The 22,210-nt window shown below is 50.1% G+C and overlaps 1 protein-coding gene across 1 annotated transcript in view; it reads left to right on the forward strand.

Moving 5' to 3' along the window:
- Positions 1-5,704, forward strand: part of suclg2 (succinate-CoA ligase GDP-forming subunit beta) — a 43,471-nt gene extending 37,767 nt beyond the window's left edge. Inside the window, exons 10-11 of the mRNA XM_057031298.1 lie at positions 1,946-2,066; positions 5,159-5,704. Of these exons, the coding sequence (XP_056887278.1) occupies positions 1,946-2,066; positions 5,159-5,271 (234 nt within the window). The 3' untranslated portion in view covers positions 5,272-5,704. The remainder of the gene's footprint in view (positions 1-1,945; positions 2,067-5,158) is intronic.
- Positions 5,705-22,210: the final 16,506 nt, after the last annotated feature.

Genomic DNA, 22,210 nt, shown 5'->3' on the forward strand with positions numbered 1-22,210 from the left:
ACCTTCTTCTTCTCCTTTTCCTCTCATGCAGTAAGGGAAGAGTTAAAAATAACAGGGAAAAAGTGTTTTTCTTCCATCAGTGGCTTTTTGGGGGGCTTTGACACCATTGATCTGGCAGGGCGAAGGTATGAGAGCAGAAATGATCCTATTTTATGAATTCTGAATCATTCCGGTGGCGCGCAGGTTGAAGACACGCTGCAACGCTGCCTCAAAGAAACACAAAGACCCCTCTAACAAGAGCGAGCTGGCGCGGCAAAGCTGATGCTTTTCTGCTGCGCTCTGATGGAAGAAATCCACCTCTGCTGCCAAGCTGCTCACCTGAAATGAACGCTTTTACGGGGGGCGGGGGGCGGGGGGAGGCTGTGTCTGGCTCTCTGATTGAGGCTAAAATGCTCCAGTGCAGGAGTTTGGCTAATTCAGGATCAGGGAGCCTCCATCACGCTGTGTGCTGAATGAAGCAATTTGCTTTGAAACCACGTTGCAGAGCAAAGCTGGATCATGCGTTCGACCAGGTGACATGTTGTCACTGAATGATCTGGGAGCTACGAGAGACCAGGATGGCTGATACGCACGTTTTGTTCCTGCTCCCGTTGCTCTATCTGCAGCCTCTCTGTGGATCTTCAATTGGAGGTTATGTTCCCTGTGGGCATAGAGTTCTCTCTTTGGATTACACCGATGCACTCGTGTGGGTGTCGCACCTCCGGACTGCCGATTCTCAACTGTGAATCGGCAGAAGTGGGAGAACTTCTGCGCGGAGCGTCTTGGTGAATGGGAAACAAATGTGAAATAAACCTGGCGAGCTGGAAAACAAATAGGAAACGTTGTGCCTGTCACGTCCACATTTCAATAATCTGTGATTACTCCTGTGTCGGGCTGCCTAAATCACATCTGCTGTGTCATTAACACACTGGCTGTCAATAGCAGACGCACAAATGAAGGAAAGGGCTTTTTCCAACAGACAGTAGAGAAATGTGCTGCAGAGCAGGCGAGTACAGGCATTCAGGCTGCAGAAGGCTCTCGGCTCTCTGCTGCCCCCCAGTGGGACCCTGACCGAACTGTGTGTGTGTGAGGTGGGGGGGCACCTTTGATGCTGTCTGGAAAGTCTGACACCAACACCCCTGCTGTGTGGATTCAGTGGTTCGGAGATCAGCTGACAACCTGATTTAAACCACCATATTTTTTCAGTGTAATTAAAAGCGTCATTGTGGAAAATCGGGGGTGGTGACCTCGGCCACACCTGCGCACGCCAAAGGTCAGAAATTCAGAGCCACAATGGACAGAGGAGACACGACTGAGGCCTGAGAACCCACAAGCTGGTGGTGTTTCACACCCCCGGTGCCGACCTCTTCTGCAGCCTTCTCCCTGTCTGACGCTCTTCTCACCTTATTATTCTTGCCAGTCACTGGATAAACGTCAGTGTGAAGAAGAACGCACGTAGATGCAGCCGCGCACGTGTTCTTTTAATGTCTGTTGGAGCTCCTGTGTTTGCGGTCTGTGATCTCCATCCCAGTCTCATTCCCGCTGTCGCTCCAATAGTTATCCAAGACCTTGATCGCTGGCTGGCCGTAAACACCCTTATCAACCGTTGAAATCGTGCGCATTAGCAGCACATGCGCACGAGCTGCTCATCCAGATCAGCACTTACAGATTAGCAGTGATTATAAACAAACGTGGGGATTAATCCTGTGTGCTCTGTCTACTTCTCCACCGAGCTCGCTGGGGTGATTAGCAAGGTCTAGATCAGTAGAGTGCACGCACGCACGCACGTACGCACGCACGGAGCAGAACGAAAAGGTTAAGCCGTCATTAGGTGCAATTTTGCCCCAAAACAAGTCCGTTGATTCACCAGCCAGGATGGTTAGCGCGGCCCCGTGCACAGATGGCACGACACGGACGTCTAGTGCTCGTTTACCGCCCGGTTTGAATAAATCTTCCCCCTCTGCAGGTGGAGGCCATCTTGGTGAACATTTTTGGTGGGATCGTCAACTGTGCCATCATCGCTAACGGAATCACCAAGGCCTGTCGAGAGCTGGAGCTGAAGGTGCCCCTGGTAGTCAGGCTAGAAGGTAAGAACACCCCCCCCCCCCCCCCAATCACAGCACAATAGGTGCTGCACAGCCTCCTCACAAACACGGACTCACGGCTCATTGATCTTCTCCAGGCCAGATTAAAAGCACTTACCCTAATAAGAGTTCCATGACAGTGATTAATGCTCTGGCCTTAAAGCCGCGGTTTGAAATCGGGTTCAGTCCTTCAGCATCTGTCGCTGCTCTTGATGAGCTGTTTGCCTTAAACTGGCGTCGCCCACCTCAGCGCACGGGTCACGCAAACACTCCTCCTGGCGTCGATACGCGCTGGGCCCGTGCACACAACTGTCAAAACAATCCTTCATTAGCCGCCGCCCATTTGTCTCGGGTGATGATGCAAACAGGCCGGGTCCATAAGGTCGCTGCTGCCGGGTGCTAATCCGAGCTTCTGCTGGCGGGTCCTGGACTCCAGCCTTGCGGAGAAGATTGCTCCAGAATCAATCAGCTCAGGCTGCCAGTTGGGCCGCGGAGCAGCGAGCATCACCCGGTTCTTCAGTGGGATCAGAATGGATTAATTTGCAGGCTTGTAATTGAGGCGGTTCTGTGTGAAGGCCTGGGTTGATATCACCGCAGCAGATTTATATATCCTCAGAGGTCCGCGATAAAGGCCGTGTGATCCAGACTCTAGAACTGCATTTAGACAGACGGTGAGTTTCATTGTGCTCCGTTTATTTTGCCTGGGCCGCTGAAAATGCAACGACATGTCAGCATGTTCTTCACAGGTGGGAGTAGTTGACCTCTCTGACCTCAGGAGAGCATCGAGAACCCAAACAAGCCCAAAGAATGTGATGTTGGCCCTGGATTAAGGGCAAATCTGTTTCATCTGTTTCTGCAGGATTAGCACTGAGCTAACGCACATACAGGTTAGAGATGCTGTATGATTCATATCATCGTTATTATTCATAGTTATTGAAGAGGATTCCACCCCACATCTTAAAACAGTCCAGTGTGTCCTCACATGACCTATCAATAAATAATAAACGGCCTTTTATTGCCCAGTCTGGCTCTTAAACACTAATAACCTGGATGGTCCTGCAGTGCCCCCTTTGGCCACACTGTAAACAAAGACATATTGGCCCAAGAGGACGGTGTCTGCCTCTGAAGAAATTCCACTTTAATAGCCCACCGAGTCCTGGGAAAGGGTGACTGAATTCGTTTAAGTGTGTTCCGCAGCCTATTGATTTACCGAGCCGTCCCCGGACGCTCGGGAGCAGCGGAGGCTGTTTTCTCTCCTCCAAAAAAAGGACAAAAAAGCCATTTTTCCCCAGTTTAATTAAAGAGGCGTATGTTCCTCCAGCTCGGAGGAGACGGCATTTTCATTCCTGACGATGTTGTTAGCGTGAAAGGTAGAACCACAGAATCCTTTGATCTGCTTTGCTTTTAAAACCTGGAACACTAATAGTTATGACTCCACGCTTCATTTTTTTTCTTCATCTTCTTCGGTGAAAAATGAGTGGGAATGAAATGATTCAACATTTTGGACTGTTTAGAAAGAACTGACTGGCACCTTTACTCATTTTAGTTATTTCTTTTGATCCAGACATTCAAAAATGGGGATTTCTTTTTTTTTTTTTTTTGGATTGGTGATCAGTGAACGCATCAAAGGATATCAGCATCTGGTAGGAAATTACACCCAAAGAGAAGATGATTGACTCACTGGAGGAAAGAACAGAACATTCAGAGGAGAAATTGTAAAAGAATCGAGGTCGAGGTCAAAATGGTTTCAAAATTCAAAACACTGACGCAGTTATAAAGGGAAAAAAATGAGATTTTACCAACATGAAAGTGCAGAGTCTTGATCCAACATCCCGCTGTTGCTTCTTCAGGCAGAATTAGTCACTAAAGTTAATAAAACTGATGAAAAACATGAACATGAAGCTGAACCCATTTGCTTTAGAGTTGGTCTCTGGCAGCACCTAGTGGCTGCAGGTGAGCACAGGCAACAACACACGCGCGCACACGCACGCACAGCTGGGTCCTGTCCTCGCTGAGGCTGCTGTGAGCCGTCAGTGCTCCCTGCGGCTCACAGTGGAACTGCACCCCCAGGAAACGCTATTCTCACCCTCCCACACGGAAGAAGCTCACACTTTTAATAAATAGCACCAGTGTTCTCTCTCTTTCACACTCACAAACAACACACACACTCGTGCGCTCGCTTGTGCAGCTTCTCATGAATATTCCTAGAAAGGTAACAAGCTCGTTTTCATGGCGTTCTTGTGTTTCCTGTCATGTGACGGGCTGGCGTGTTTGCGGGGAACCTCTCCTCACCTGAGCCCCACCGACGCTCTTCTGTGGACACACACACAATCTTTCATCATATTTCACCGCCCGGTTCAGGAGAGGGGGGGTCAGAAGCCTCCTCCTGCTCAGACTCTAATTAATGACACGGCAGGATTGATTGTTTGGAGCAGAAGTGTGTTTGGAAAGACTCATTATCTGACTGGACAAAAGAGATGAAATATTAGGCGTTAAGTGGCGTCGGTAATAGAATTCCTCATGAGAGGGCTATTGATCCGGGAGGGGGGGGCTCCTGGGGATCCACACATCATGTGGTCTTAATTACATGCCAACAGAGAGGAGCGGAGGTCAACCTGGGCACACACACACACACACACACACACGTCCAGATGTGCTCCAACAGAAGAGTCGCTGCTGTAATTATTGACACATTAAACCTGATTACACGCACAATAAAGGTGATTAGGATGATGCATGTAGCTCAGGTATGAGGTCATTCGCTGCCCTTTGACCTCTCTCCCGGTCCGTATTGATCCTCGGGAGAATAAGAGTGTGTGGACAACATAAAGATGAATCATTTGTATTAATTATTGATGAAGTATTGATCGATCACAGGAAAGTCTAAAGTATGGATGTAGACATATAAACAGGTTGATTTGTTTACCCCCCCCCCCCCCCCACGGCCCCTCCGGCTCTGCGGTTGGTTTCATCTCTGCCGGAGAAATTTCCCACCACTCACCCGTAACCCCGCCCACCCGCCACCATCTGCGCTCCCTCTGGTCTGACCTCGTCGGGACGCCCCCCCGTAACCGTTTTCTTCTCGTCTCTGCCAGGAACCAACGTGCACGAGGCCAAGAGGATCCTGACGGAGAGCGGCCTGCCCATCACAGCAGCGGAGAACCTGGACGACGCCGCCGTGAAAGCCGTGGCCGCCATTAAGAAGTAGAAGCGCTGAGGTCCACCCCGCCGGTCTCGGCCCGCCGTCCACGTCCGACAGTCTGATTTTAGTTCCTGTAAAACTATAAGTGGTTCCTTTTGCATTTGTAAATTCCCTTTTTATTGTGAAATTGGATGAAGACCAAATGGTTTGTGCATTCCACGCGTGCGCTCGCCTGACCGCCGCGGCCGACGGCCAACGTTGCATCGTTGATCCCGGAAGTGGACGGATCGTCTGCTGCCATATGGGACAAGCTGTGAATTCTGCATCGGCTCTGTTGAGCTTCCGCCCTCGTGCCTGTTCCGTGAACACTGGGAACCTTTTTGTACACGTGAAGAGAAACTCCAACATGATTGTGTCACAGCGTTTAATCACAAATGCTTCCTGACCGGATCCCTTCAGACTGAATCCCAGATTAAAGCCTATTTTAAAATAACTCTCATCCTGGACTTTTTTGTCCCTCCAACATGAAAACAGGAAGTTCTGACCTCCGCCCCTCTGGTCGCCCAGCTTCAGCTCCGTGATTCCGCAGAGCTTTAAGTTCTCCCAAGAGGATCAAACCGTCCTCCGCTGAACCCGCGCCGGCGGAGAGTTCACCGAGACCTCTCCCCGTCAGGCACGCTGACGGCGTGATGGATTATCTGTCGGAGAGAGCGCTCCGACGCCGCATCAACTGCCACCGCCATGAAACACACACACACACACACACACATACACAAAGGCTTTCTTCGCCTCCTGTACGCATTGGAAAGTTTTCCAGTCAGAAAACTGGAGCTCTGTTTGTTTCAGTGGCGACGCCGACCGCCCGTACTGGTGCTTGATAACATTCCTCACACCTCCACCGCCGTCGTGAATAGGTGCAGGATCTACCGCCGCGTCCCTGCTTTCTAAACGCCCCCCCGACAGAAACAACAGGCGCCGACCTTGACATAAGAGAAACATCGCTGGGTAACTCCTCGAATGTATTCTAGATTGATTAATCTCAAGCGTCTCTATCACCAGGAGTCATCAGGAGACAAAACTCGCAGGTCCGCGGCTCGTTACCACACCTTGCCGGCCGAGCCGAGCCGTAGAAATGGGCTGAAGGGTTCAATAATTGCCTTATTTCATGCTCTTCTCTCCGAGTGTCAGAAATATCCCCGCTGATGGATTGGACGGAGGAATTTAAGGCTTGTTAAAGGAGGCTTCTCGGGCCCTGCTATTGTTTAATTCAGTGTCGAGCTGGAGGTCACGATGGAATGTGCCTGCTGATTTACTCGGCAAAATTAGTGCCGCCGCTTCGTATAAATATAGATGAGGGGAGAAGGAAGCTTTGGAGGTCATCGCGGAGACTTGTGTCATGTTTCCCAGAGCCTTAAACCGGGCTAATGCAGCTGGAGGGAGCTAACGTTGCGATTGAAACCAGCCTTTTATACATTCCTCTCCTTTAATTAATCTGAATTATTATACTGCGCCGGTCCCTTTGTTGCCCCCCCATCCTTTGCTGCTTTATTTGTCTGTAATTGCCCATTTTGCTTCCTCAAAATGTGGCGCCCCCCCCCCCCCCCCCCCCCCCCCTTTATTTTCACATGGCTCTGAATTGATGTCAAAGCGGTAATTGCCACTTTGCGAAGCTGCCGCAGCGTTTGGGGCGTGCGGGAGTGCCGTCGCTCGGGAGAAACTTCCCTTCGGACCGGGGGGGTCAAAGCCGTCTCGCACCAAGTATTGGACGTTTATTGGCGGCAACAAAGATGAACATATTAGTTCATAAAGCAGTAATGGGGGAGGAATTGCCTGCAGGCGGTTGCTCAGTATTTACAATTTTCCACGTAGCTGCTGTAGACACCAGGAACAGAGTGTGTGTGTGAGTGTGTGTGTGGGGGGGGGGCTGTCCTCATATGTCCATATGTGTGTTCTCCTACTTTTAAACAGATAGTTGCATACAGGGTCAGGGTGTCCATAATCGAAGGACGTTTGAATTACCTGCACAGTCTCGCTGGATTTAGCAACGCGGCGTCCGATTCTGAGAACCAGCCGCGATGTGCGACTCTTTCTCCATGACGACGTCCTCTTGCCTTCCAGGACAGCGTCCAGCGTGTCCACCTCCAGCTCATGTCAGAGGTGAGCAGATGAACCTCCACTACGCCTGTTCTGCGTCTGAAGTTCTGCTCTCCAACCCTCACACACCTCTTTACACGCGCCTCCGTCCCAAAAACGCTGGTCTCTGATGCCACCTGCTGAGCACAAATAAAGGTGAGATCTCTTCCTGGGGGGGGGTTGACAGGAGAGTACCGTGATTGTGTCGTAAATATTCACTGAGTGATGTTCTTTTCTTTTTTAAACTCTCGTCACACGTTTGCTTCTCATGTCAAGTGGTGAAAATAAACTGCTGCCACCTCCAATCTCTAGCATTCATTTACTCTGTAACGCCTGAGCCTTCAGCCCTGTAACACTCAAGCGTGCTTTGTGTGAACAAAAAAAAGTTGTACCGCGGAGTGAAGGTGCCTTTGACAGTCGCTAGCGATATCAGTGTTTTTCATCGCCGTCTCTTTCCCGCCCGCCGGCCTCGGCTGAATATATGAATCCTGTGCGTGTCGGTTGCTATTGCCGTCAAAGCCAGAGACGCTTTGCGTGGAGACACCTGGGAAAAGTGGCCTGTCACCTGTGATTCCAGTGGCGATTCACAGCGGCGGTAATGGCGCGGTGAAGGCTGAAGCGCTCTCGCACGCTGAGCTAGAACCCGACCTGGTAAACAAGGTGATGAAACTGAACATGAAGAATAAAATCTGCCAGGTTGAAGGTCTTGTTTATGATGGGGCGGGTGTTGTGCTAGCCGTGTGTTTGAGTGTTTGGCCTCCGTCGAGTTTGTGGAAGGATGTGAGGAGTTGTTTGGGTAGCGAAACACACTCGAAGCTGTTTGTGCTCCGCTCATCAAACGAATTGACAATGAGGTAAACTTCAGGGGGACTAACATATCCAGGCTCAGAGCAGAGATAATGGCTGACAGCTACTAGCATGAATGCTAGCTACAGGTGAGCAATTGCAAACTTATCTCCCCCCTTTTGTTTGACAAACAGGATGGTGATGGCTTGGTGGGGCAGCTTCAGCGTCGCGGTGCTTCCTTAATGCTAGCAGTCGCTAGTTTGGCTGCATTTTAGGAAAGCAATGATTTGTCTTTTAGGTGGAAATGTGTCTTAATTGCTGTGAATGTTTAGGAGTTTTGCTTTGATATTTACCAGTTTTGATGTGGCATTATTAAACAGTAAACCAGGACCACTACACCAGTCCTCCCAGTAAGACAGACTGGGGGGTGGTTTTAAGAGCTGGGTCGGCTCTCCAGGATGAGCCATTACTTGCGTTCAAGGGGTATTTTAGAGTCTTCCTCCTTTTAAAATTCTCCATTACCTGGGTCAATAGAGGGTAATGTGAAAAGAATAAATACCCCCCACGCCCGAGACTGCAGCCCTTTCTCGGCCGGCGTGCACGTACACACACACACACACACGCTGACGCTCGCTGTCAGCCCGTCTGATTGCCTGTTAGGAGGTCTCACCCACCGCGACAAGTGCCCTTTTCTACGGAGAACGGCTTTGGCCGCCGTGTCAGATATGGGGATATTAATGAATGCGTGCTGACAGTGGTGGGGGGGGCGGGCAGCGGTCCTGCCTCGGCAAATTTACCGCGGGTCACTTTTGTGTGACAGGAAAAAGGAAACTATGGAAACAAACAGGTGCGGGTCAGAAACTCATCTCCTCGCCCAGACTAAAAGCTCATCTTTCAAGGCAGCGCGGCGTTATCGAGGATGATTCCGGGGGCTCCCCCCATGCAAATGGAGGCGCGATTACACGCGGGGAAGGTTGGGGAGGGGGTGGATGTGGACGCTGAAGATGATGAGGAGGACAGCGGATCAGACTGCAATTACCAGCAGACGAGACGGTGGGGGGCCTCCGCAGGGACGGATGGTCGCTTTCTAGGTTGATGTATTTCCTGGAGACTGGGGGGGTCCAGGGGTCGGGGCCACCCACCAGACTCCCAGTCCCTGCTGAGGCCTGAACATCATCCCACCCAGAACTTGTCTCCTTTCATGGAGACAGTCTTCCATTAAGACGGATGCTCCACTGGGAGCCTGCGTGTCCCAGAAGCCTCTGAGTTCGTCTGGAATGTCACCATGAATGAGGACACAGTCTTATTTCCAACGTATTCATGAGCCTGGTGGAGCCAAAACGCTGTAACTAGAAATAAAGTTATATTTGTTTCTTCACCCCAACCTGGGGTGGGGGGGGGGGGTGGGGTACTTCGGGAATGCCTCCTGTTTATCTTCTCTTCAGGGAATCATGCTTGTAGTCACGCAAGGCCTGGAAATCTGTTGCAGATTCACCCATTTCCTAAGGCACCGAACCAACGCACGCAGCAGATTAGGGGCCCATTAGAACCTCAACAGACTAGAGTGGTACCAGAGCAGCGCCCTGATGTTCCTCGCACCGCGTACCTCAGTGAGCCTGACAGATGTTACCTTCCAGAGGTTAAAGCTCGAGGCCGACGTCGAAGGTGGGGTGATCTTTTCATCTTTATTCCTGAAGTCACTTGTGGGACAAACTGTCTCTTACAGGTGTGCCCCAGGGATCCATTCTGGGTCCTTTTTGGAATCCGATAGCGTTCATCCCTCCATCACTGTTTTTGGACCGCAGTCAGGAGAAAAGGCAGCCCACATAATGAAAAGAGCTGAACGTCCACGGCACCAGGACGAAGCTTCCTGTCGGCGAAGAGACTCGCGCGGTTCTCTTTGAGTCGGGAGGCTGGAGGACGTTGACAGCTGCTTCAGGCGCCCGTCACATGTTCCTGTGGGACTACCTGGTGTACGTAGGCGTGCTATAGATTTTTCAAAAGTGGAAGAGCTTCTGACTTTGAAGTGGCTGCCGTCCGTCACAGAGCGACGGCGGAGAGACAGCCAGCAAATGTTCTCACGCTTCCTTCCTTCAGCCTCCTCTCGCTCGCGTGACTCCCGTGAAGGTCTGCACGCCACATTTCATGCACGGAATTCAGTGTCTGTGTGGAGTCGGTAAAAGTAAGAGCAACTAGCATCCCCGCTCCGTTTCAATGAAGAGGACGAGCCTTCGTGAGCGAGTTTAGAGTCCAAACCCATTTTTCACAAATGCAAAGGCCGTTGTTTGTGCTTCAAAGAGCAATGACACAGCGACCGGCGTCCCTGACAGCAGGGACACCGGTCACTGTGTCATTGCTCTTTGATTTTTGTTGGACCAAAATGTCACGTGTGTCCAGCTGTCCTCGTCCGCCGCTCGCCTGCAGCCTCACGCAGACGTGCGTCTGCCTTCGTGCACTTCCTGTCCGCTGCCGTGGAGACGGGGAAAACGGGACTTTCAAAACAAGTCTCTCAGGAAGTAAAACAGCTGTCAATTCGCCTTCTTGGTGGCAAAACAAAGCACACACACACACACACACACACACGCCTCCCTCTGCCCTCTGCAGACTTCTAAGAATCCCTGACAGACTGTGAAGCTGCCATGAGGTAGATCAACCAACAGTGAATATGCTAGAACAGTAAATAAACGTGTGTTTTCTAAATGCATCGCCTGAACCGACAGAAGCTGAGCTCGTTCCCTCTGTGCTCAGTTAACTGTGTCTCTAAATCGTCCGGATATCCGGCTTATTGTGATGGTTCAGACGATCTCGGTCCGCAACAGCAGAAAACGATGTTCGCATTTAAGCTCGATGGCGTCTGGAAAAGCCGAGAAAAGAACTGTGGGGGAGGGGGGGGTGATGTCATCAGGCAAATATTGATGTCCAGAAGTCTTTAATTAAACCCAGAATGAGATTAAGACAAATCCACCTGCACCTGCTCGCCTTTGCTTTGTATTTGCTAAATCCATCCCGGATAATTATCTGCCGGCATGGAGGACGGTCACGGTCCAACAGACATGTGGATCCGTCTTTCATGTTGGCGTCCCAGTATTAAACCTACACGCACGACCTCCACAGACACAAATGTTCTCATTATGAGTCGCTCGAGGGCCTCAGAGCAGCAGGCGAGGGCGCATATTTGCTAAAAACCATCTAAAAGGCCAATCAGAGGCTGCGTCTCACACCGGCTGGGTCGTTCGGCTGCTGCTCCGCTGGCGTTGCCGGGGCTGCAGCCAAACGGGCCGATCAGCCAGACCCCCGCTGAGCGGAACCTCATCCAAGCCTCCGCCTCGAATCCACGTTAGTGAAGCATCTTCGCCGCAAGGCTCCCCGCAAATCGCTACGCCGCCGCTGTGAGTGTCGTATTATTATCTCCTCAAGTTATTAATTATTTCCCAATTACCTAAACAAACGTGCTACATTGAGCGCCTAATTTGCCGGCTACACCGCAGCAGATGGTTCGGCTCGAGCCAGCGAACGTTCAGCAGCTCACACAGAAGCCGTCAGAGGGCAGAGCGCCACGCTTCGCGGGCCGTAGCCATCCGCGGGCCGACGGCAGGACAGAATTTTTTGACCACGAAAAAGTTGGCGTGAAGTTTTCCCGCGTGTTTGCCGGAGGATACAGCTGTAATTACTGTTTATTGCCCCGAAAACCGTTTTTCTTTGTGTTTATTTTAAGTTTCGGTTGAGTGGAATTCAATTTGGATTCAGAGGACGTGGATATAGGCTGCACACACACACACACACACACACACACACACACACACACACAGAATCCAGCAGAAAGTAGGAGTCAAACTCTTTAAGTTACATCTGAAAAGCCTGATGGGAAATCTCTCTCCTAATTATGATGCATGAATAATTCAGGCAGTGGCGCTCTAATTAGTATTCATCAGTCCTCTGCTGCGATGACGGCCTGTCGAGGCACAATGCGGCCACTCACGGGCTGCCAGGGAGGTATGGTGGCCGAGGTAAAGGAACGTGGAGTGTCCCGTCACCGCTGCGGGGGGGCACCGCCACTCTAACGGTGTTTCCATTTCCTGTCCAGTGTCCAGTGAGTAAGACTGCTTTACCACATGATTTAATGGTGTTGCGGGCCCGTGGTTATTGAATCTCTCACTAAGGGGGCAGTAAAACCACTAACGTAGAGTTAAGATGGAAATTATAGCGGGTAAATCACAGAGGTTAGCTCCCAATTACAACCGGCCTTTAATGAAACCAAATGATTTTACTCAGTCGCTACGGAAACCTGTTAACGTAGTTTCTCTGGACCTATTATTCCATTACAAACTGTTTACCGTAATAAAAATACTATAATAAATAATAAAACAGGCCGATTCTTCTGCCCCTGTGGCCACGTTGCTAGATATGAGAACACACACACACACACACATGCTGAAAAGAAAGGCTCCTGGGGTCGCAGCGTGTGCGTGTACGTAGCCCCCCGGAGGCTGGCTGAGGTTTTGCAGCATCTTTGTGCTGGTTTTAACCTTGGCTGGAGGGCTAAACGCACCGGGAATGTTCTGAGAGGACCTTCAGTCACCAGCAGCAGTTCACACACACACATACACACACACACACGCACAGGAGTACTGCCACAAACACACTATTGATCCACTGTCATACACACTCACACTCCTCAAGCCACCGGCGGGGTGTGTGTGTGTGTGTGTGTGTGTGTGTGTGTGTGTGTGTGTGTGTGTGTGTGTGTTGTGTGTGTGTGTGACATCCTCAGATGTGCTATAGCAGGTATTGATGTGTTACTGGGGTCCTGTCTTCTGTCAAGTTTTGACTTTTGCATCACGCCTGTTTATTTCCATCCCTCCGTTCTCATTCCGACTGCCTCATTCAGGCTGTAACTTACTGGAATAATGAATAATTCAGGTTGACCTCATGACAGCTAACCGAGGAAGCACTGATGAGTCGTTTTTTCCCTCTTATTTTATACAAAAAATATGAATTTAGCCTTTTTTTGGCTTTAACTTCAGCTTTAATTGCTGTGAACATTTCAAGTGACACTAAAGTGAGCTTCAGCGCAGGGAAAAAGAGGCGAGGCAGGGGGAGAATGTGAGGAAATGAAAAGAGGAAAAGACTTATGGGAAAATAGATGGATTTAGAGAGAAGGTGGTGTTGGGAGGGGGGGATGTTCCAGTGACTCTGATCTCAATGTATGCTGAATAAATGGCCGTCCATTTCCACATCATAAATATCTTCCCGCTAAATGTGCTGAGGTGGGCCCAGGCCCAGCTGCCCCTGGGGGAGGGGGGGTTCCAGAAAGGGAGGTGCCGGCTTCAGAGAGGAAAACTTGGGGCCTCGAGAGAGATGAGGAAGGACATCTTAATCCCCGAAGTCCGCTTCAGGTGGGGCCAAAGGACGGACGGTGGGGTCATTAATCATTTTCATAGGTCCAAAATGAGCGTGTGTGACACGTGCAGAGTGTCCGACCACGCGGGACCAACTGTCTGAACGTCAACAAAAATAGAGGAAAATGTCCCCGCGTCTGTATCTCACGGTTACCGAGGCGACAGCGCCGGGCTGCGGTCCACGTTGTGAGTGATGCTCATTTTTCTGGATGTCAGATTTGTCCCCTCTGATGGATGTGGGGGCTCGAGGCCTGGCCGGAGCAGCTCGCACACACTCGCCACAGGCCAGTGACGGATGATCGGGGAGCGTGTTGGTCAAACCGACGCCCCCCTCCCTCCCCGAACAGCCTCGATCGCCAGGACAACGTCTGGATCTGAGCAACGTGAAGCGTCAGAGCAGCCGGGTTTGAGGGCGTTTAAACTGGATTTTAAAGATTTCCGTCTGAGCGGTGCCTGGCTTCGCTGGTTTGAAGCTCCTGCATCAGCGGTTTGGATGAAACACAGGTGGTGCATCGCCGCTTCAATTAGTGCTTTGTGCCCCCCGTCCCCCTCACCCCCCACCCCCCACCCCCGTCCCATTTCCTCCAGCGTTCTGAGCGTGAAATTTCAGAGAGAAACGTTCCGTCAGAGAAATCACTGTTCTCTTCGGGGGGCCGCGTTGCTGAGGCAGCAGAGCGGTGATCGTCACAGAGCCCCGACAGGGCCGAGGTGCCAGACTATGGGGTGCGGGTGGGGGGTGGGGGGGCAGCTCTGGCAGCTAATTTCGGCGTGTTGCAAAGACAAAAGTGCGACTAAACAACGTCAAACTGCGACTCTTTGATGAGTCATCACGTTTGCGGGTGCCAGCCCCACCCTTCTGTCTGCTCCACCACAACATTCCTAATTGGAACCACCACCCCACCATTACCACCCTCACCCCCACATGGGTCCAAATTCAACCCACCACCCGGGCACAGATATGGCAGTTACCCGTACCTGGGAGTCAGGTAAACATCTGGAGGCGAGAAGATGCGCTGAGTTCAATTTCAGGTTTTATTAACCGCCGGGGACACAATAAACTGAAAGTGGGACAGTGATGGACGACTGTTCACCCACTCATCCAGAAAAGGAGGATCCGTTCACCCATTTTTACCGTGTCTTCGCCATCAAAGCATTTTGGTTTGTCATTTCTGACCCTGAAGAAGACGGCGTCGTCAGCAAACACACAGCGTATAACAACATGGGACACGCTTCACAAAAATAAACGGTGGGCTGACAGTCAGGAGGAAATGACCTTCTTTCACAAACTCTCACCAGATCGTTGCTAAATAGCACATTAAATGTCCAGGATATGTAACACACAAATAATAAGGAAGTTAGGAGCCAAGGTTATATTAGGATGAAAAAACGTCAGTGTAAAGGCCTCACAAATATAGCTCTGTCTGTGTGTGTGTGTGTGTGTGTGTGTGTGTGTGTGTGTGTGTGTGTGTGTGTGTGTGTGTGTGTGTGTGTCAGCGGTCTCCTTGCTCGGAGGCAGCTCTTTGTCTTTGTTCTGACAGCATGAAGATGATGGAACATCCTCTTCCTCCACTTTTCCACCGCAGAGACCAGCAGAACTCCCAGTTAAAGCACCTCTTTGTTTCTAGTCCCCATATTGACGTCGGAATCGATAAAATGTGGATTCAAATCGTGAGCAGATAAGACAAACTCCCCCTGGTAAACGCGGATGGATGCGGTAGGGCGATAATCTCAACGCTTTTTGGTGGATTAGCGATTATAAAGTTGTAATTGGTTCTGTTTATTAATGGGAGCGGTGTCTTTAAACTGTCAGAACTGGCATTTTATACACGAGCTCACGCAGACGGGCATGAAAGGACATGGCACCGATGCGTAGAGCTAACGCGTGCTCGCTCCCCGGTCAGTTTCCTTGATCAGTCGAGTGTTTCCTGTCCAGACAGGAGCTGTCGGCAGGCTCTGCCGCCCGTCTGCTCACGTTCCCAACGCTGCTGGTGTCTACAAGCAAGTGTTAAATATGGAGTTTGGCTGGTGTCCCTGGAGACGTTGAGATGTTGGTATAATTAGCAACGCAGACAACCGGGATGTGTCTTGTTAGGCCTGACAGACAGGGAACATATGCAGGCATAGCGGGCAACAACACATGGGCCTGCTGGACGGAGCGCGAATCAACGCTAAGGTCTCCACACACACACACACACACACACACACACACACACGCGCACGCATCATGCTGTAACAGACGGGATCGTACAAGAGTCGAGGAGAAAACAGGATCTAACTGTTGTTCCTGAATGAGACATGAGTCTGAGGTCAGAGGTCGTCAGTACTACCTGGAAGATTTAGTTGGTAAATGAATAATAATCTATTTTGCGTAGTAATCCATCACTAACCTTCAATTGCAAATCTGACACTTCAGGAACAAACTCGTCTCTTTTGATGTCGCCCTTTCGTTTTACACAGGTCAGAGGTCATCATTAGGTTCCATTTTAGGTCTTTTAGGTCAGACATGAACTGATGGAGCTTTTGTCTCCAGTGTAAACTCACTGAGATGACCTACTTCTGTTTTGAACTTTTGTTATTTTGTTATTGTTTTATTTTGAGATTTTAAAAAACTGATCTAGACCTGTCTGAAGCAGCCTCAGGTCCTCAGAAGAATAGGAAGATCTTTCAGTTCCAGATACCAGCGGGGAAGTAGCTGCTGCGTCAATCGCCATCCATCCATCCATCCATCCATCCATCCATCCATCCATCCATCCATCCATCCATCCACCCATCCATCCATCCATCCACTCATCCATCCCCCCATCCATCCATCCATCCATCCATCCACTCATCCATCCCCCCATCCATCCATCCATCCATCCATCCATCCACCCACCCATCCATCCATCCATCCATCCATCCATCCACCCACCCAGCCATCCATCCATCCATCCATCCATCCATCCATCCATCCACCCACCCAGCCATCCATCCATCCATCCATCCATCCAGCCATCCATCCATCCACCCACCCACCCAGCCATTCATCCACCCGTCCGTCCGTCCGTCCGGTGAGTTCTAGTCAGTGAATTCTTCATCAGTCTGCCCCCCCAGGAGTGGTCCTCATCAAACATTCTCATCAGTGTCATCGATCCTCTGCGTGCTGTCCTCAGCTTGACCTCGTCGCCTCAACATCTTTGGTTGTTCACAGCCAACGATGGTTTTAATAGAGAAGATGTTAGAGATTTCCCCATCAGCCTCTCCTCACCTCCTCCTCCTCCTCTTTTCTTCATGTGTCAGCTCACCTTCTGCCGCTGAACTCCTCAGAGCGCCCTCCCCACCGCCCCCTCCTCTAATTCTCCCAAATTTATTAATATGATTTACATAAAGTTAAAGTCTTCCTGACAGCCGAGCGGGCTGCTCTAAAATAAGCGGCGGCGGTGACGGGGCCGATGTGTTAGGCGTGTCAGCGGCCCGGCTCAGCTCTGCTGGGTGGAGAGCGCTAAGGAGGGTCCCCTGGGGGCCGCTGGCCTGGAAACGACACAGTGTGAGGGAAGAGCCCCCCACCCGCCCCAGAATCAGTCATCTCATCTGCAGGGAGAGCAGAGGAAGGACAAAGACGCATGACCCCGCTGCAGGGCCGCAGCAGCGTGGGACGCTAATATTTCATGGAGGGGTTTAAATATGGCTTCAAACAGGGATTATTCTGGGGATAATTCGGGCCAATTACGGTTCCAGGACATCAGGGACTCTGCGTCTTTAGAGCAGCCAAACATGTGACTGGTTTGATTCCTCCACTATTTTGGAAAAAAGGTCCATTTTTAGATCCAAATGTTCCCTTTAGTAAAAAAAAATTAAAATACGGATTAAATGGGTTTTTTCCCCCCCTTGACATCAGCAGTGATGTCATCCAAAACTGTAAATTTAAGGGTGGGATAAAAAAAAAAATTCACTCAGAAAACCAGCGTAGACACAGGTGAAACACACCATTTTAACCCATTCCACTGCTCGTTTTTGAGTCGAAGGGCTTTTAATCATATTTGAGTCATTTGTCCTTCTGTCACTCGATACAGCAGCAAAATCAATGGTGGACATGTTGGCCGAAGGTCTGAAAATAGGACAGTGGTGTCACCCCCCACCACCACCACCACCACCACCCACTCCCCCAAGGTCAATATCTGCCCCCACACGATGACAGCTGACTGATCTCCAGCTGCTCTGACAGCTTTTTGATGGGATGATTTTGGAGAAAACCGCCGGTGAAGCCCCTGAGGTTTGGGACCAATAGCACGCTGGAAATACGACCCAGTGTTGAAATGGGACGGAGGAGGTTTGAAAAGAAAAAGAGATGAATCCTCAGAGAGGAAGAGGCGGCGTTCCGAGCCTTTCTATCCTCTCTGCGCCGCCTAGCATAGCCTGCAAATATTTAGCCGAAGGAGAAATCCTCAGAGAGCAAAAGAAACATCTCTGGAACGTCTTCCTGATGTTTCCAATTAACCACAGCGGCTGCAAACCGTGGAAATCCGATTGTCCGTATAGGCCCGGAAATTTTATAACCACAGTGTGATATTAATTACTCCAGCAGGAACAGGGCTATATTTGATATGCAACGAGCGCGGCGGCCATTAGCGGCTTTGTGTTTCATCCACAGCTCTGCGTGTCAGCTGTAATCAAATCTAAACGTTGACAGCAACACATCCCGGCAATCAATACGGGATGTTAGGAATGCTCTGACGGCGAAATATAAATCTATTTACTCTCTGTGTGTACTCGCCATCATCTGTGTGTACATGTTTGGCGTGTCTGTGACACGACTTCATCAGTTTGTGTTCCTTATAACCATTATAGTTTGCCTATAAGATGTTCAGAAAACCCTGTTTGTCCTGTTTAATTGTGATTAAGAGTGTGAGGACGGGATAGTATGAGCAGGAAATGGAATGAGAAGGGGATGACAGATGGAGACAGTAGATGATGGGGTGACTTCCGCTCCTCTGAAACTGTGGAGCAACACTGACCCCTAGTGGCAAAGAAACCTTCTCCGTCAGTGTCCTGTCAGTAGGTTTTTGTGTTTTTTCTGAGCGAAGCTCATAAGTAAAGTAAAAAATGATGATAAGAAATGATTTTAAAAAAGTGTGGTGCCAATTACTGACTCCTGCACTGGTCCTATAAATATGTAATCAATCACCAGTTTCATCACCACACACACACACACATACACACACACACACAGAGCAATCTGCCATTTAACATTTCTGCTGCATCTCAGAGCTGAGAACTAAAACACCAGTGGAAAGAGGTTAAAACTGGGTTTCCATCTTCCCCTTGAAGCTGCAGGTGATTTTTGTGTCACCTGTGCGACAGGCAGCAGGTGGATCGTGCTGTGTGATCAGAATCACTCTGGCTCTGTCTTTCCACCAGGGTCCACACGTCAGTCCCACACACCCCTCGAATGTGCGCCCTCGTTCCTGTTTCACCGTCTTCAGCTAATGACGCTCTGGCACGTGCCACGTAGGCGCTCAGCTGCCTGTGCTGTCCTGGCACCTGAAGGCCTTCAACCAGCGGATCATCCAGCTGGCTCAGGAGCGTGCACAGTCGGAACTGAACAGATGCCGCTCATTAGTGCTGGGCAGAGACTGACAAACCAATCAGCCAGCTGGAAAAAATGGCGGCGAAAGGAACGTGCATTGCGACATCTTTTCTCTCATTTTGTTGATCTTTGATCCTTTGATACTTGTTTTTTTGTTTTACTTTTCAAAGGGTGTGTGTCGCCATTGCAGGCTGTGACATATTGGGTAATTTAAAAAAAGCTCTGCAGGGGCGACTGTGGCCCTAATCAAACACCGCCACAGCGAGCTTATTGCAGGCAGTTGCCATAGAATTAGCTCCAAAATGCAGCTTTCCTCCTTGAATCAGGGGAGAGGGAGAGAGAAAAGGGAAGGGAGGGATGTTGCAAGGTCATTAAAACCTAATTATATCAGACATCGAACCACCCCAGACATGCAGCACAGAGGCTTCGTTTAGCAGCTCAAACAAATATTCCTGTTTCAGCAAAATTGGGATGGAGGCACAGAAGCAGCCACGCAGGTCGGACGCTCTGTTATGGGCTTCTTCTGTCTCATCCAACCAAACAGCAGTCAAACACTTAGGCAAACACCCCCTAAAGAAAGAACGTTTGCGTTTGCATAAGTCCACAGGCAGAGGTGGGAATGCAAAACTGTACTTTAAATTGTAATTTAAATTAAGTAGTTAAACTCTAAAAAAAAAAATACTTGACACAGCACAAAACAGGAATGTAGTTTAACTAGTTACAGAAAATTGTAGATAAGCTAAACAGGTTAAGCTAAAGCTTAGCCTGGCTTTGCTTTGGGAGCTATACTGGGTGTTTCCCCGTCTGTGCCTGAGGTCGTGCTCAGATGGGCAAACGTTGAAATATGCACGGTGTCGAGCGTCACGCTGAACTTCACATCTTTATTTACAGCAAAGGTCATGAAAGGTCAGGGGCCCGACAGTTTAAATATGATTCAGAAAAATTTCTCAATGAGTGTGTGTGTGTGTGTGTGTGTGTGTGTGTGTGTGTGTGTGTGTGTGTGTGTGTGTGTGTGTAAGAAGGCGTCCCCTGAGTTGGTCCAGAGGGGGTCAGAGGTCGGCCCGACAGATGACTCAGCACCTGTCAGCGTCCTGGTCGGTCTCATCAGTCACCTTCTCCAGATGCTGCCCATTAGAATCTGAGCGGTGGGCCCTAACCTGACGAAGGCCAGCGACCCCGCGACCCCGGGCACATCTGTCGACTAAACCTTAAACATATGCAGCTGCTTGGGGGGCATTGATATTGCCCCTCTCTCTCTCTCTCCCTCCACTGTGGATGTCAGGGCAGGAACTCTCGCTGTTATTTCCCATGTTTGGATTTTGGAGGTTTGTTTTTGTCTCAATGAAGGACAATTAAGGAAAGAAATGAGGAGATATGAGCTTACTATGGAGGATGTGTTTCTGTGTGTGTGTGTGTGTGTGCGTGTGTGTGTGTGTGTGTGTGTGTTTGGTCAAAGTGAGGCGGCACCGTGGCTCTGGAGTGTTAAAGAAATGCAGAGGGCAGCACGTTCAAACGGGCCGCATTCAAAGAGCAGCGAGTTTCAAAGGGAGACGCCACCGAGGGCAGCCGGGTTTGAACTGTGTTTGTGTGCTGAGCTGCTCCCTTTAAAAGGGACGGAGGAATTCCTGAAGTGCGTTCCGTTTTCTCGGAGGTGGGGAGGAAATTAGAAGACGTGGAATGAAAGTGGTGAAGAGACCTTAGTATCCATGGAGGGAGAGGAAGAGAGGGAAGGGTAGGAGAAAGAGAGAGGACACGTAGAGGGGGGACATTGGCCCGAGGCAGAGAGCTCCTGGAGCACCTTCCTCCAGGAGACTCAAAGAACAAATCCTACCCCACCTACCTGTGGGGGGGGGTGCCAAGGCCGTCCCGGCTCCAAATAGTTGCACCAGCCTGACCTCAGTGATGGCTGCTGAGATACGTCAGCGGCCCCGTGAGCTGCGGCGCCTGAGTGCTCACACCTTCATAATAAACACACTCCATCAGCCGTCCGGGCCAACCACGCCGCCCCGGCCCGGCCTGTTAATTATAGATGTACGTTAAATTACTTTCATTACCTCGCCCGCTCAGTGGACGGGACACAGACAGGAGTGATCGATGGAAAACACCTCTCTAAACCTCCCCCAGAGGCAAAGGACCTGTTTTACTTTGACTTTCGGGACCGTTTTCTGATCCTGGACTTTCGGGACCGTTTTCTGATCCTGGACTTTCTGTCCCCCTCATCTGTTTGTCTTTATTCTTCCCTAAAGTGATTTTAGTCTGGGGAAAATGTCCAAATACTGTTTTTTAAATGTAGTAAGAATTTAAAGGAATGATGTTCTAGTCGGTCCATGGATCGATGGAAATGTGTCATCGGTGTGACGGCGATATTTAACATATTTGTTTCATGTATTCTTGCTCAAAGGATGCACATATATGAAAAATATGCAGGGCCAAGGAGGATTCCCTGAGGAACGCCATCTTCAATAGGAAAACGACAGCATGACGCCGACAAAAATACCTCAACCAGATGGTAAGAAGCCAAAATGAGCCTCATCCCAGCAGACTCGAGGTGAGCAAAGCACTTCCTGGACTGTTTCTGAGCAACAGACGGGGAATTAAATTGATTCTTATTGTTAGTTCAATAGAACCCAAAGAAAACTGAACTTGATTTAAAGGGTCATAAGGGGGGGTCAACACTAAACTTGGTTAAATGTTACAACTTTCATGACAACATGTAGAAGAACACTTACACTCGGACAGTGACACATGAATCTCTGCTTTGGTCCTCAGGACCTCAGGACCACCCTACTGAGCATGTGCTGATGAGCAACGCTTCACATTGGAAGTCCGTATTTGATTTGTAATCTTTGCTCCTTTATTTCCAGTGTTGACTGACGCTGCTCGGCCCGCTGGGAGCAGCGTCCCCCCCTCGCTTGTGTAAGGCCGCTCCAGACCCATCAGGTCAGGCCCCCACTGTAAACAAACTAGATCGGCCTCGCGCCGACGCAAAGGTCGCGAGAGCAGCGACTCTTATCTGGGCTGGATGAGCAAGAGCACACAATGGTACCGTTCCTTAGGAAACTGGTTTTACAGCGTTTCCATCTGCAGCTCGGGGCCAGTGTGTACTTTAGAACAGCAGGGC

The sequence above is a fragment of the Takifugu flavidus genome, chromosome 4 (assembly GCF_003711565.1).
Source record: "Takifugu flavidus isolate HTHZ2018 chromosome 4, ASM371156v2, whole genome shotgun sequence".
Classification (NCBI taxonomy): Eukaryota; Metazoa; Chordata; class Actinopteri; order Tetraodontiformes; family Tetraodontidae; genus Takifugu; species Takifugu flavidus.